We start from the raw sequence: 13,792 nt of genomic DNA, 5'->3' as shown, positions 1-13,792 counted from the left end.
AGGCTTCGAGAAAAAAACGATGTTTCGATGGGTACATTTGTCTAGCCAGAATGCCCACCTGCATTTTATCCCTGGGGTTTTTGAACAGGACCATATATTTTGTGTTTAAATGTATAGTTCTGCTCTTTTTACCTTGACAAAATATGTTTTGGACAAGGTACAGGATACTGAGATTACGATGGTGTACATACTTTGTGAAAGCTTTCTCAACCTCAGAATTATTACTTGCCGCGTCCATCAAATCATCAATCACTGTTAAATTAATCTTATCAGGGGGAAAAAGTTGATCATCGCTAAAAGACTCTGGTAAGCCCTCTATAAAACGCGTACCGGGGTAATCACGCAGAAGTTGGTCGTATATAGGCTGCCAACAGGTGTAAAACCAAACAACATTATCAGGTACATGAGTCATATGTGTTGCAGCGTGTTGCAACAGCGTTTTCACAAAATAACTTTTACCCGAATTGGACGGACCCGCTAAAATACATGAGAAAGGGTGCTGAAATCTGGTGTCCATCTTAATAGCCGAACGGCAGTGTTGTGAAGTTGTCCGTAAGAGACCGTTTAGTATAAACACACCTTTGCGTCTTCTGCAAAGTACGCGTCTCTATCTGCCAGCACTTTTTCACACGTACTATACCGGGTTGACGGATCACAACCTTTTTCTGGTCATCGCCTTCGGGATTTAAAGGATAATCTAAGACCAGTTCTTTCAGGCTGTCAAAGTTAACGTGCTGCGCATTATCAACATTGAGCGTTATACCTTTAACTTTTAAACAGGTCTTTCCGTTGTTTAGTCGATAGCCGTATGACTTGGGACCGGCTGACACAAATTCTGTTATATGGGTGCCTGTGGGTAGTTCGCTGGTCAACTCGCCTAAATAATCACCCAATGGCGGACACCAGTCACCGGGTCTACTGACAAAAATCACAGAGTCTGTGTCGTGATAAAGACATCTATCTTGTAATCTATACAGTAGTTTGTACAGTTCAACACGTGCATAAGCCGTTGTAAAGATGGCTATAGTTACATTTGAAATTGCGCCCCTGGTATAATGATCTTTGGCATACTTCCAATGTACCATAACTGTATCATCGTCAACAAAGTCCAAAGCGGACACGTCATAGTACGGTAAGAACGCGTATTCAAAAAGTTTGTCGGGATCGGTCACTAGACACGTATTGGGCATGTTGCTACGTTGACCAAATTTACCCCATAAGGAATTTAAAAACAATTTTGAAATTTGTCTTTTAGCGGGATTGATTTCTATGTGATCGGGGCGTAAAGACACGCCTTCATTTTTTTGATAGGCGTCTATATACTCTTGGCGTTTCTCGGCGTCTGTACACCATTCGGGATAACCAGAGGCCTCTTGTTTATCCCTGAGGTGCGTTTTAATGTAGCCTGAAAACAATTTGTCAGAGCTCTCATCAAAATGCCACACCTCATAGATTTTACACACCATGTACCCCATTTCTACAGCCAAGTTTAGTTCCACGGTACACCATGTACCGATGAGTGCACGTTTTTCTGAATCAAGAACGCACGGCTCAGTCTGTCCAGACTCAGCGCATGTGCGACATAATGGAAACATTAACTTACCACCCATTTTAACCGGCAGAACCGGAAAAAATAGGCCACGAGGCGGGTAAACTTTAACCCTGGCAAAACCAAAATACTTTGTGACATCACCAAAGTCCTTATAAATAATGCGTGGGTGCTGTATAGGATACGTTTTGGTTTTGTTAACATATGGATATAAACTGGTGAAGTCAAAATATTGAATTTTTTCATCACAGCCTGTTTTGTGATACAGCTTTATGGCGTTTGTGCGCCCGCCATAAAGAGCATCACGCGGCTCCAAGGGTTCGGGTAATTCTTTGCCCTTCAGAAAAGCCTGTAGATCCGCATCAGAATCTAGCATAGACTTCCATTCACAACCCCAGATTTCACGTATCTGAAATCCACAACGTTTAAGGTAGTGCAACTTTACCTGCGTCTTGTGGTGTAATTGACCGTAGGTCGTTTTAGTCAGTTTGTTTTTATCATCGGCGTTGTAACAAGCACCACAGCCGTGATAAAAACAACCTTGAAATTCAAATGCAGTGGGTGTTCCGTTAATCACGGCGTAACCATCCAGGCTGTATTTACCAACTTTCTTCTCGCCCCCTTGTAAAGCGTGTCTTATACTCACACCTTCTTTGTGTTCTATGTACATTAACCACTGTATGGCTGGCGTTGAGTAACGCTTCTGAGTCTTGTGATAAGGGCCAGTGTCTTTTCCTGTAAAAATTTACAACGGTACATGGCCATGCATACGGAAGCCAACGTGACTAATTGAAAAGCTTCGATGTGACGTTTAACCACAACCTTTTTTTTTTTCTTTGTTATTAGAAATTCCTGTTCTGTCATGGCTATAACAGCCGATCTGAAAGCATCACAAGCTTTTTGTAATATTTTCACATCTTCTTTACAATATCGTACGAGCTCTTTTTGAAAGTTAAACGGTTTGTGTACATGCTGTTTATACCAGGCTGTAAACTCAGATAATTCATCAGGCATCATGTATTGTGGACCAAAATACTCTATTGATGGCATAGCGCCTATGTAATTTTGGTTATCAGCTGTGTTAAAAAAATGTGGGAAATAACCTTTGGTACCGTCAAACCTCATCGCCTTTGGTAACTTGCTAAGCCGCATGGGTAAAAAATTTAAAGAGTCGATAAATCTTATCTTCAAATCTTTTACCGTGATGCACATTATGTTGCCGCCTCTAGATAATAATTCCATCTTTAATTTCTCCTTAATCAGCTGGCGCAGCACAAAGTATGCATCATAGCGACCTGCATTATGGGCTATGAATGTGTAATGCTCAAATTTTGGTTTCATGAATGTCTTTACAAAGTCTTCGATACATGCAACACCCTTAAACTCCCAGTCTTTCTCCCCCGTTAATGTTAAAGCGTAACAGTAGTTTGGTATGTGCACACCTGTCTCCTGCATACACTCAAAATCATAAAAGATGTATTTCTTTGTGGGCTCTTCCGGCTTGATGGTTTGTATATAGCACAAATGGTTCGAAAACCCATCAACGAACACCTTACAAATGGGGCACTTTAGGCCTCGGCAGTTATGATCTGTTCGCCTGTAGAGACAACACTTGTCACAATATACATGTTCAAGACCGGATATTTTGTGATCAAGAGCTAAAGCTTTGTGTAGCTCTAAACACTCGTTTGATCAACAAAATACCCTACACACCGAACACCTTAAAGCCGTCACACCATCGTCAATACAATCCGGCCTGTGACAAGCCTTACAAAAGAAAAGACAATCGTGATTATTTCTATGATGGTAAGCGCTATGACAACGGATGCAATAATATCGGGCTCCAAGAAACGCTTTGATATCGAGTATCCAATAAAAGTGACAATCGTGATATAGCACAAACAGCGTGTCTTTGTAACGACTGTCCGTACTGTAGTATTTCCAATCACTTTGACTATAATAGAGGAGATTGATTGAGACGTTTAAATAATTTTCAAAAATTGCAACATCGCTAAAGCTGACCGCTTTATCAAGCGGCAGATTCAAAGCTTTATGTAGTTGGATCGCTCTCTCCTGTATTACATGATCATTGGCATTGTTACCTTTATCCAGAAGTTTACAGACGCTAGCGGCCAAACACAGGTTATTACCTATGCGGCTGAAGTCATAGAGATATCTCTTTCTTTTATTTATTATTAAACTTTGGGGCAGGCGTTGTAAACTCCTCCCAGTCAAACCAGACCCTGATCTGTTCATAAAAATACTGATCACAAATCTTAAGCCTGTGGATAATAAGAATTCAGCGTTACTTTGAAGCGTGTTTGTAATCTGATTCAAAAAACTGGCAGCGTCTAATGTTTCTTGTGGCTTACGATGCGAATAGATGGCGTTGTGTAACCCACCCCCCTCCAATCTAAGCTGAACGCGGTCGGCAGGATCCACGCCCGCAAGGACACCATCGAGCATGGCCTGTATAGCCGTATGAATGGCTCGAACCCCCTCTACAAATGATGTAACCCTGTCCAAATTAACAAACCGATAGTGATTGTGGTACTCAACGGCTCTGAAATACGGTCGTTGTCGTTCATAACAGTTAATCGCCTCCAAGTATACATGTTGCCGACCTTCGTCATTACCGGGTGACTCAACACCGACAGCATCATCATATATGGGGCTTGCATTGCGCTCAATATTGTCAGCCTGTGATTCGTCATTCGGTAATGCTTGGGGTGGCGATTGATCTAAATCTACATACATCGCACTCTGCTTCCCGCCTACCACATGTTCCCTGTGCCGCTTGCGCTTTCTCAATCTGGTTAATGTTGTCACAGCCTGTTTCACCTTTGCACGTCGGAATTACTGTGAGATCTTGTATGTTAAACAAGGTTTAATTCGTGGGGTTTTTTTTACAGGCATTTAAATTTAAAACACGTTTCAAACCATTGCCTAGCATGCCTAGTCATGGATCAGTTTCATTTATTTCTGCAAAATGATGTATGTTGGCTTTAATAAATTCAGTTGTCTTAACCGACCAATCTATGTATTTTGACATGACATTCATATACGTCTCAACAACTTCTTTAACAATGTCTTGTTTACATTTACTACCGTGGCACACACCTTTAATGTGTTTTAACAAATATCCGGCTTTTACGCCCATGTTCTCAACATCTTCCCGTATCTTACCCAACAACGCGTAAAATTGTATTTCAGCGTCTTGGCCTAATTGTTCTGAATTTTGACATTCATCAACTATGTCGGGCGCTAGCCCTCGCGCCGGTGCACAAGCATCAGTCGATGCGTGTACCAGGGCTGTCGTTGTAAAAATATTGGGCATTGATGTTACACAATCAACCGTTGTAGTATTACCAGGTATTCCTGCAACGGCTGATAATACTTCATCAGAACTATTCTGCGGATCTTGTGTCGTTGACTCTACACAGTTTGAAATAAGCTCTTGCCCATTTATGTCATCAATATCTGATATCACAGGATTACCAGCTATGTGTCTTGTTTCTGTTTCAGAGCAATCCTGTGTATCGGTAATAGTGATGACATCGGATTGCGACAATTGCTTAACATTACTTCTTGAGTCAATATTTGATAACAAACCAATGCCTGCTATGTGCCTTGTTTCTGTTTCAGAACAAACCTGTGTATCTGGAATTGTGATTACAGCTGATTGCGACAATTGCTTAACATTACTTCTTGAGAGACGCGATGCCCTCTTAACCTTTACAGTCTTTGTATTACCAGCGACATCCCGGTCTGCAGTGTTAAACGCTGTGTGTTTTGATGTTACAGCAACATCATTACTTACGCATGATACAGTTTGTAACGCGATCCTTCTCCGTTGCGGCTTATCATTTTCGGAATATGACAATTTTCTTTTCAGATCTGTAAATGCTGAATTATGACTTCTCTCACTCGTTCTTGGTCGAGCAGGCCTTCGTTTGTTCGGGTTGATACAACCGTTATGCACCACCATAACTGATGACCTAGCAACGTCCTTATGTACAATTGCCGGCGTTACGAATTGATGGTTCTCCGTTTCAGCGGCTGCTGTGCATTTTGATATTTTCCCGCTTGTACTAGGCCTGTGTATTTGCGCGACTGTATCACGGCCGGTTGGTATCGTAGGATCATATCGCCTTGCTACAGCGTCATCTGTAATACATATATTATAAAATAAATATAAACACCTCTGCATGTAAATCAGCATTTAAATCACAGCATAACAATATGCCATATAACAGTGTTTGATTACACACCTGCTGCTGCGAATTGATGGCTCTCCGTTTCAGCGGCGGTTGTGCGTTTTGATATTTTCCCGCTTGTACTAAGCCTGTGTATTTGCGCGACTGTATCACGGCCTGTTGGTATCGTAGGATCATATCGCCTTGCTACAGCGTCATCTGTAATACATATATTATAACATAAATATAAACGCCTCTGCATGTAAATCAGCATTTAAATCACAGCATAACAATATGCCATATAACAGTGTTTGATTACACACCTGCTTTATATTCGAATGTTTTAGCCCGACCCCCTGTCGCGTGTGGGAAAAACGGTCGCTCATCAACAACATTGCTGTTCTGTATAGCTGCGTTGTGACAATAATCAGGTTTGTTCAATATATCCCGTAGAATACCGTCAGCCGTCGCATCATCCATTTTTGTGGCATCTTTAGCCGGTGAAAAAATGAAAAAATAAATATTACATACGGTATAAAATTAGAATAACATGAAAAAGCGATTCATTATTGAGAATATAAAGTGTGTACAGTTGACAACAAATCAGCACAACTGTACAAGGTTTATTTTTAATTCTTTAGCCGTGGAAAAATAAATAAATAAATAAAACTAATAATAAAAAATAAATAAATAAAAAATAAATAAAGATATCATGTTACTCACAGTCTGGCGCCAATTCCAAAATATTAGTAAAATCGTGTATAATGCTGAAATCTAAACCAAATGGGCTATCTTCAACCGAATCGAAATTCTCTGTATTTGTGATTACTGTCAAATCGGGGTAAATAAAAATGAGAAAATAATAATTATTTAATAATTACTATTTAATAATTACTTATCAATGTATCCAGACTGTTGTACGTTCATACTATTTAAACTTTTAAAAATGAACAAATTGTAGACCTTGACTATAATTTCATACTATTTAAACTTGAAATATAAATAAAAACGTGTCAATGGCATTTATAGACATAGCTTACCATGCGCCGTTTGATAACTTGGCAAAGCATCATCATCATCATCAGATCTGGTTCTAACCATGAAAGCGTCTTTGCTGTTGATGTTCTGCATTGTCTGTCTCTGAACCAATAATGAAAATGAGACACGATTAATATCTGTCAAACGAATTAGATGAAATACTGTGTCGGTGCATTCCCAAAATGAACCACTAGATGTCGCTATTACCACATATTTAAATAACCTTCAGACAGTCACATTAATTAAAATCCAAAACAAATACCTGGTACTCGACACATTTTAAACAACATTCAGGCAATCATATTAATTAAAAACCAAAATAAATGACTGTTGTTTGTGTGATCAACTAGCCTGTGCATTTTATCTTACACAATATTAATTAATTTAATCAATACTAAGCGGTTCCCAATGGTACTTACTAAATACCAATTGTAGATTAAAGTGCGGAAATGATATTTGAAATGTTAGGATTGAAATACTGTGTCAGTGCATTCCCAAAATGAACCACTAGATGTCGCTATTATCACATATTTAAATAACCTTCAGACAGTCACATTAATTAAAATCCAAAACAAATACCTGGTACTCGACACATTTTAAACAACATTCAGGCAATCATATTAATTAAAAACCAAAATAAATGACTGTTGTTTGTGTGATCAACTAGCCTGTGCATTTTATCTTACACAATATTAATTAATTTAATCAATACTAAGCGGTTCGCAATGGTACTTACTAAATACCAATTGTAGATTAAAGTGCGGAAATGATATTTGAAATGTTAGGATTGAAATACTGTGTCGGTGCATTCCCAAAATGAACCACTAGATGTCGCTATTACCACATATTTAAATAACCTTCAGACAGTCACATTAATTAAAATCCAATACAAATACCTGGTACTCGACACATTTTAAACAACATTCAGGCAATCATATTAATTAAAAACCAAAATAAATGACTGTTGTTTGTGTGATCAACTAGCCTGTGCATTTTATCTTACACAATATTAATTAATTTAATCAATACTAAGCGGTTCCCAATGGTACTTACTAAATACCAATTGTAGATTAAAGTGCAGAAATTATATTTGAAATGTTTCATATATAATCTCTGCACTTTAATCTACAATTGATATTTAGTAAGTACCATTGGGAACCGCTTAGTATTGATTAAATTAATTAATATTGTGTAAGATAAAAAAATAAAAAAAAATGTCGGTGCATTCCTAAAATGACCACATATTTAAACAACCTTCAGTGGGGTGACAATTATACATAAAAATAAAATATAACATGCTAGATCCATAATGATAATAATAATAAATAATAATAATAACAACACTTACCATAATGTCTTCACGTGTGTATAGCGATGCAAACTCGTTTGAATTTTCTTCTCAGTGATCTGTCTCAATACTGCTCGGTTTCCTATTCTTATAGCCATTGCTGTGAGCCATATGGCCCCCACCAACCTGTGGTATGCCGTCTCACATTTCCAAGATGCTGGGGCGGGGTTTTTAAACATATAATCTTTGGTTTATACATTAGTAAATGTAATCATGCTTTTCAGTTACAATAAAGATATAATCTGATAGCGGTACCGTACATGTCATACTCAGCTCTTCAAGCACATACCAAATTGGCTGTCCTTCCAAATTTAGAATAAATTTATTTAATAACAAAAATAATTCATAAAAAGCATTATACAGAAGTACTTATGAACTAATGTACATGAATACAAATTATTTTATGATTCCATAAATATCCATGTGTGTATAATGTGTACATGTACCATAAATGCATTCTGTGCTTAGTTTTAGGACTCATCACCATGATATCTCATTATGATATTTAATTAATCCAAAATACGGAAAATCCGATTTGAGTCAACACATAAACCTGTAGGTGGCGCTAATGTTCTTCTACAGAGATAACAAACTGCTTTTTTTTTTTTTTTTTTAAGAATGTGCTGTCATCATTCATCATCCCTGGCCGTTAAAAGCAATATGTTTTTAAATTAGTGCCATGTGTGATGGTTCCGTACATCTAAGAAAATGGCCATGGTCAGATCATCATTCATAACTCATGCCCATTAAAAGATGTCAGATCATCATTCATCATTAAAAGCAATATGTTTTTAAATTATTGCCATGTGTGATGTTTCCGTACATCTAAGAAAATGGACATGGTCATTAGTCATTATGACTTTTAAAACGACACCATGTGTACCAAGCGTGATGTTTAAATTGTTGGAATGTAAGAACATTTTGTGTTACTTCAAAATAGTGAATTTTTTCATCACAAACTGACTTGTGATCTTTATTGAACATTCTGCGCCTGGTGTTGTGTGACATTCTGCGACTGGTGTTACGTGACACTCTGCGACTGGTGTTACGCGAAAATTTTTAATACGGTTTAATATCGAACACTATAAATTTATATAAAATTTAATATAAAATTTTATATTAAAGCGATATAAAACACTATCATTTAATATTAAAGGGGGTGGCGCCTAGGAGAAAGGGGTGTCACCACCTGTCAAGTTTGACAGAAAGGTTGTCTTTATCTACTCACAGCATCTGACCAGGTTATCTTTTTCCATTGTAGAGGATTTCATACCTATAGGTTTACTTAAATGCTGTCATTAGGACATAGTTTTACTAAGAAGGAACAAGAACATAAGTGATGATGAAACCAGATTTGATGTGAGTCTAATTAATACTACAAGAAAATAAAAAATGTGATGGAATAAGCAAAATCATACTGTCTGGCTACACCAAAATCACCATTACAGTAGCTTGCAGAATAAGTAACTGGTGAGGAAATGGTTGACCTTGTTACATCTCTCACTGACTGTGCTCCCACTTTTCAGGACACCATAGTCTTCCCAGTGCTGGGTTCTGCTCTACGTGACCCCAAACAGTTTAAATACCCCAATCAGTTTAACCCTGGACATTTTTTGGATGACGAAGGGAAATTCTGTCGGAATGATGCATTCGTGCCTTTCTCTTTAGGTATGTACAACAAGTTAGAACCTATCACTCAATGACAAATTCACCAATGTCATTCAGTAGCAAACACTTTATCACTAGTTGAATTATTTAGGCAACATTGTCATTGTTCTAGAATATCATATTCGTATGAAGGCAACTTCTACATACATAAAAAAGGTACAATTTTCTTCCCTAAAAATCGATTTGATTCATCCCTCACCTCTAAGATATCTTTCTAGACTTATAATATGATGCATTTTGCACCTTTCATTTTACTTCCTAGAAAGCAGACTTCTATCTACATTTCCTCCAGGAACCACAAAGGAACACATATTGGAAAGCATATGTATCCTTGCGAGCTATCATTTTGGTTTAGAAGGTGTGATTCTTTAACACATGTTTTGCATGAAAATGTCACCACAGAGAACACAACACATTTGGCCACCCCATCACTGATTTAGATATATTGGAGCAACATATGCCCAATATACTTTCAACTTTATCAAGGCCACCTCAAGCCCAATCTCCAACTCATCCAGATTTTGTCAACATTGAGGGCCTGTTTCAGACCCGACCACAGGTCTGTATCCACATGCAGATTCCCGATTATCGGGAATCTGCGGCTGCGCAAGGTAGGTTCTGCGCATCCATTTTCTGGGAGAGGAGAACCAGGGGTCTCGCTTACTGGCCTTGCAGCCCTCACTTCCACCAATCAGCTGAGTAACCTGGAGCTTACTCAGCTGGCCATCAACGTGGAACATCGCGACTGATGGTCATGATTTTGGATCCCAGCTTGCAACATCGGTCACTTAGAAAGAAAATGTATACCAGCGCTGGCTGAACAAAATAATAAGGTATTAGATAAAGTAATAAAGATGGTTTGCTCTATGTAAAAAAGTAACAATTTATTAACATATCACATGTATACAAATCTAAAAAAGAAGGAATTCCTGTTGCCACAAGGTGGCGATAAAACTTAATAATGTCTTATCTGGATAAAATTTCATGGATTTCACATTCTCCTATATTGAAATTGTCCATTCCTAAAGGCTAGGACACCCTCTCCTTGTGCATTCACTGTAATAGGTAAATAATTACCAGATCCCCACGTTAGTAAGCATCAGCGTTGGAACAAGTCCATTTATAGCTGTAGGGGTGGATTAGACCTGTTTGATGAATGGGTCCAGTGAGGAGAGAAGTCCAAAATGTGCCGAAGGATGACAAAGGCTTTGCGGGCCGGTTTGGAGAGTGAAGTCCAGATGAGTGGAGTAACTCAACGCGTTTCACTGGTATAATCCAGCTTCCTCAGGAGCATCGGTCACTTTGCTGGGATCGCAGCTACTACTGAGATGTCTCCTGCATGTCCCTCCTTCAGATCGGACAGAAATACAATGCTGCTTGCATGCGGCTTTGCATTTCCATCCATCTCGGAATCAGGCCCTTTGTCTCGCAAAACAAAATTTTGCGTGTGCAGATTTTGTTCACAGTGAGGTGCATCATCACCAACACTTATGAATGTACTTTCCCATTGGATATTTTAGTAATTCCATTGCATAGAATTTGATAAACAGTACACAACACAAACATGTGTGATAATACAAAGACACTTGCAATAGACTACAGTATGTGTAAAATGATTGTGTGGTTACAGAAGTAGAACTACTGTATCAACATTATCAATTGTATATGTTATAAAATGTCTTTACCAATTATATGAGTCAGATAGGTACATCCAACAGTGAAAACTACAAGTAATTGTAATTCATAATGACACTATAATATATCTGACTTGTATGAATGCCATGAAGCTCCTATACCTTCATTTAAATATCACTATCACTCGAGGCACCTACTTCTGGCATAATGCTTACTTCTCTTACTTAAACCATTACTCTGCCCATTTCCATGTAATTAGCCATCGCATTAATATTGTAACTGCTGGCGACTGAAACTGCAAACAATGAAATGTTGATTTCCCAATTTTCTTTAATCCTGCAGGGAAGAGGATCTGTCTCGGGGAGGGACTGGCCAGAATGGAGCTCTTCCTATTTTTAACCACTATTTTCCAGAACTTCAACCTCAGGTCTCCAGTGGACATAGAAGAAATAGACTTAACCCCACAAATGAGTGGGTTTGGGAATGTCCCTCCTTACTACCAGCTATGCTTCATCCCTCGCTAATCACTGAGGTGTTTCAAACTGAAATACTGCGAGCATAAAACTCTGAAATGTTACAGGAACAACATCTACAAATTTGCAAGTGCTGTACACTCAGTTTCAGAAACCGTGTTGTAGCTTTGTACTGTAGGTCGCCCACCATTTAATTTCTATTAGAAATGGACAGTAACCAATTGTAAAGTGCAACAGAATACGCTGTGCTATATAAAAAAGTAGTAAATAATAAATAACCATGGTAACAAGTAACTTTTGCCAAACAATGGGCAGTAACTATGGCAACAAATGCCATTTTCCTAGCAATGTGTATTAACCATGGTAACCATTAATTGTTGCCCCGAAATGAATCATAACCATGGCAACAAGAGCCATTGTCCTAGAAATGTACTGTAACCATTGCAACTGGTAACTATTGCCCAGCAAGGCAACAAGTGCCATTTTGCTAGCATTGTGTTGGTTCCATGGCAGCTACTACTATAGGTATTGCCTAACAATGGTCCATATAGCAAGTGTCATTTATCTGGCAATGTATATTAACTATGGCAACCAGCAACAGCTACCTAGCAATGGACCATAACCATGGCAAAAAGTGTCATTTTACTAGCAGTATATATTAACAATGACAACCATTAACTGTTGTCTAGCAACCCTCAGTAACTATGTTGTACCCTATGATGGGTTTAATATACATTTATAATTACATATTTGTAGGTGGTAATAAAATATTATAAAAAATATAAATATCTATATTTTATTTTAATTTTAGGAAGTTAAACCTTTGCTAATAATTTGTATAAGTACACATTGTTGGTGTAGGGGTTTAAAATATGTTTATTCATATAGGATATATAATTCATGAAAATGAGTAACGTATATAAAAAAATGCAAATTCTTGTGGTAAATACTATCATCAGCAGCTAGGAGAAGCTGTGGAGAGGTAATACACTGATTTAGTTGGCAGTCTGAGGTTCCTACTGTCCACCAATGACCCACTGTCCACCTGTGTGAAGTGAAGGGGTGTGGCCTATGCAGCCAAAACTGGCTGGGGAAGTGGCCCATGCTATACAGTGCCAGTATACTGCTTGTGGTGATACAAGACCAATACACTGCATACAGCACAAGCATGATAGATCTGAACTAAGGCTAGCACTGACTCTACTTACATTGTAGTAATATAGCCTCAACATAACATACACAGTTTGGCTATAAGATTGGGGGAATTGCTTAAGGGAGCAATTGTTAGTTACTGAGGTATCTTTCTGGTCAAAAGACTTTTAAAGGGTGGTATTCAATTATTTTCACCCCTTTCCACAACCGTTCTGTTTCTGCTGACAGGCATGGTATAATCATTTCAGTTTGCTACCCCCAGGGTAGTGGGGGCGCCCAACCCTTTATGCAGCTGAACCTGATTACTATGTGTGCCATATGCACGATAACGGGGATCACTTTAGAAATGAGATTGGGCATGATATATCATTTGAATACCGCCCTCAGGGATACTACACTTCCATCTAGTGGGCAAGTAAAGTAACAGTGATTATTATTCAAGTTTACCTAAGGAGCAGCATAATACTACTGGCCGATGGGAGCCTATTACCATTAATGAAACAGATTTATGGACCCTACAGGAGAGATATATATATATATATAAACCAGCCCTCTGACGAAAGTGTATACGAAACGCGTAAGGTGGGTTTCCCTGACATCACCAGTAAGCAGTGTCTTCACCCGGCATCATCCGACTGTGTTCCTGGTGCGTGTGAGTCCGTTGTGAGAGAGCAGACAAGTGCGGTGCAAGGTTCCTGGAGGAGGCGAGCGGGGAGTAATCGGAGCATTGCCA

The 13,792-nt window shown here is 38.5% G+C and overlaps 1 protein-coding gene across 2 annotated transcripts in view; it reads left to right on the top strand.

Moving 5' to 3' along the window:
- LOC134949263 (cytochrome P450 2C5-like) overlaps positions 1-12,681 on the top strand; it is a 166,708-nt gene extending 154,027 nt beyond the window's left edge. Inside the window, exons 8-10 of one of the 2 annotated variants that reach the window (XM_063937751.1) lie at positions 9,658-9,799; positions 10,062-10,157; positions 11,777-12,681. In XM_063937751.1, coding sequence (XP_063793821.1) covers positions 9,658-9,799; positions 10,062-10,157; positions 11,777-11,958 — 420 coding nt within the window. In that variant the 3' untranslated portion in view covers positions 11,959-12,681. The remainder of the gene's footprint in view (positions 1-9,657; positions 9,800-10,061; positions 10,158-11,776) is intronic. The other variant, XM_063937752.1, reaches the window with a different exon arrangement.
- The last annotated feature ends 1,111 nt before the right edge of the window (positions 12,682-13,792 follow it).

The sequence above is a fragment of the Pseudophryne corroboree genome, chromosome 8 (assembly GCF_028390025.1).
Source record: "Pseudophryne corroboree isolate aPseCor3 chromosome 8, aPseCor3.hap2, whole genome shotgun sequence".
Taxonomy (NCBI): domain Eukaryota; kingdom Metazoa; phylum Chordata; class Amphibia; order Anura; family Myobatrachidae; genus Pseudophryne; species Pseudophryne corroboree.
This window is presented reverse-complemented; position numbering and strand designations above follow the sequence as displayed.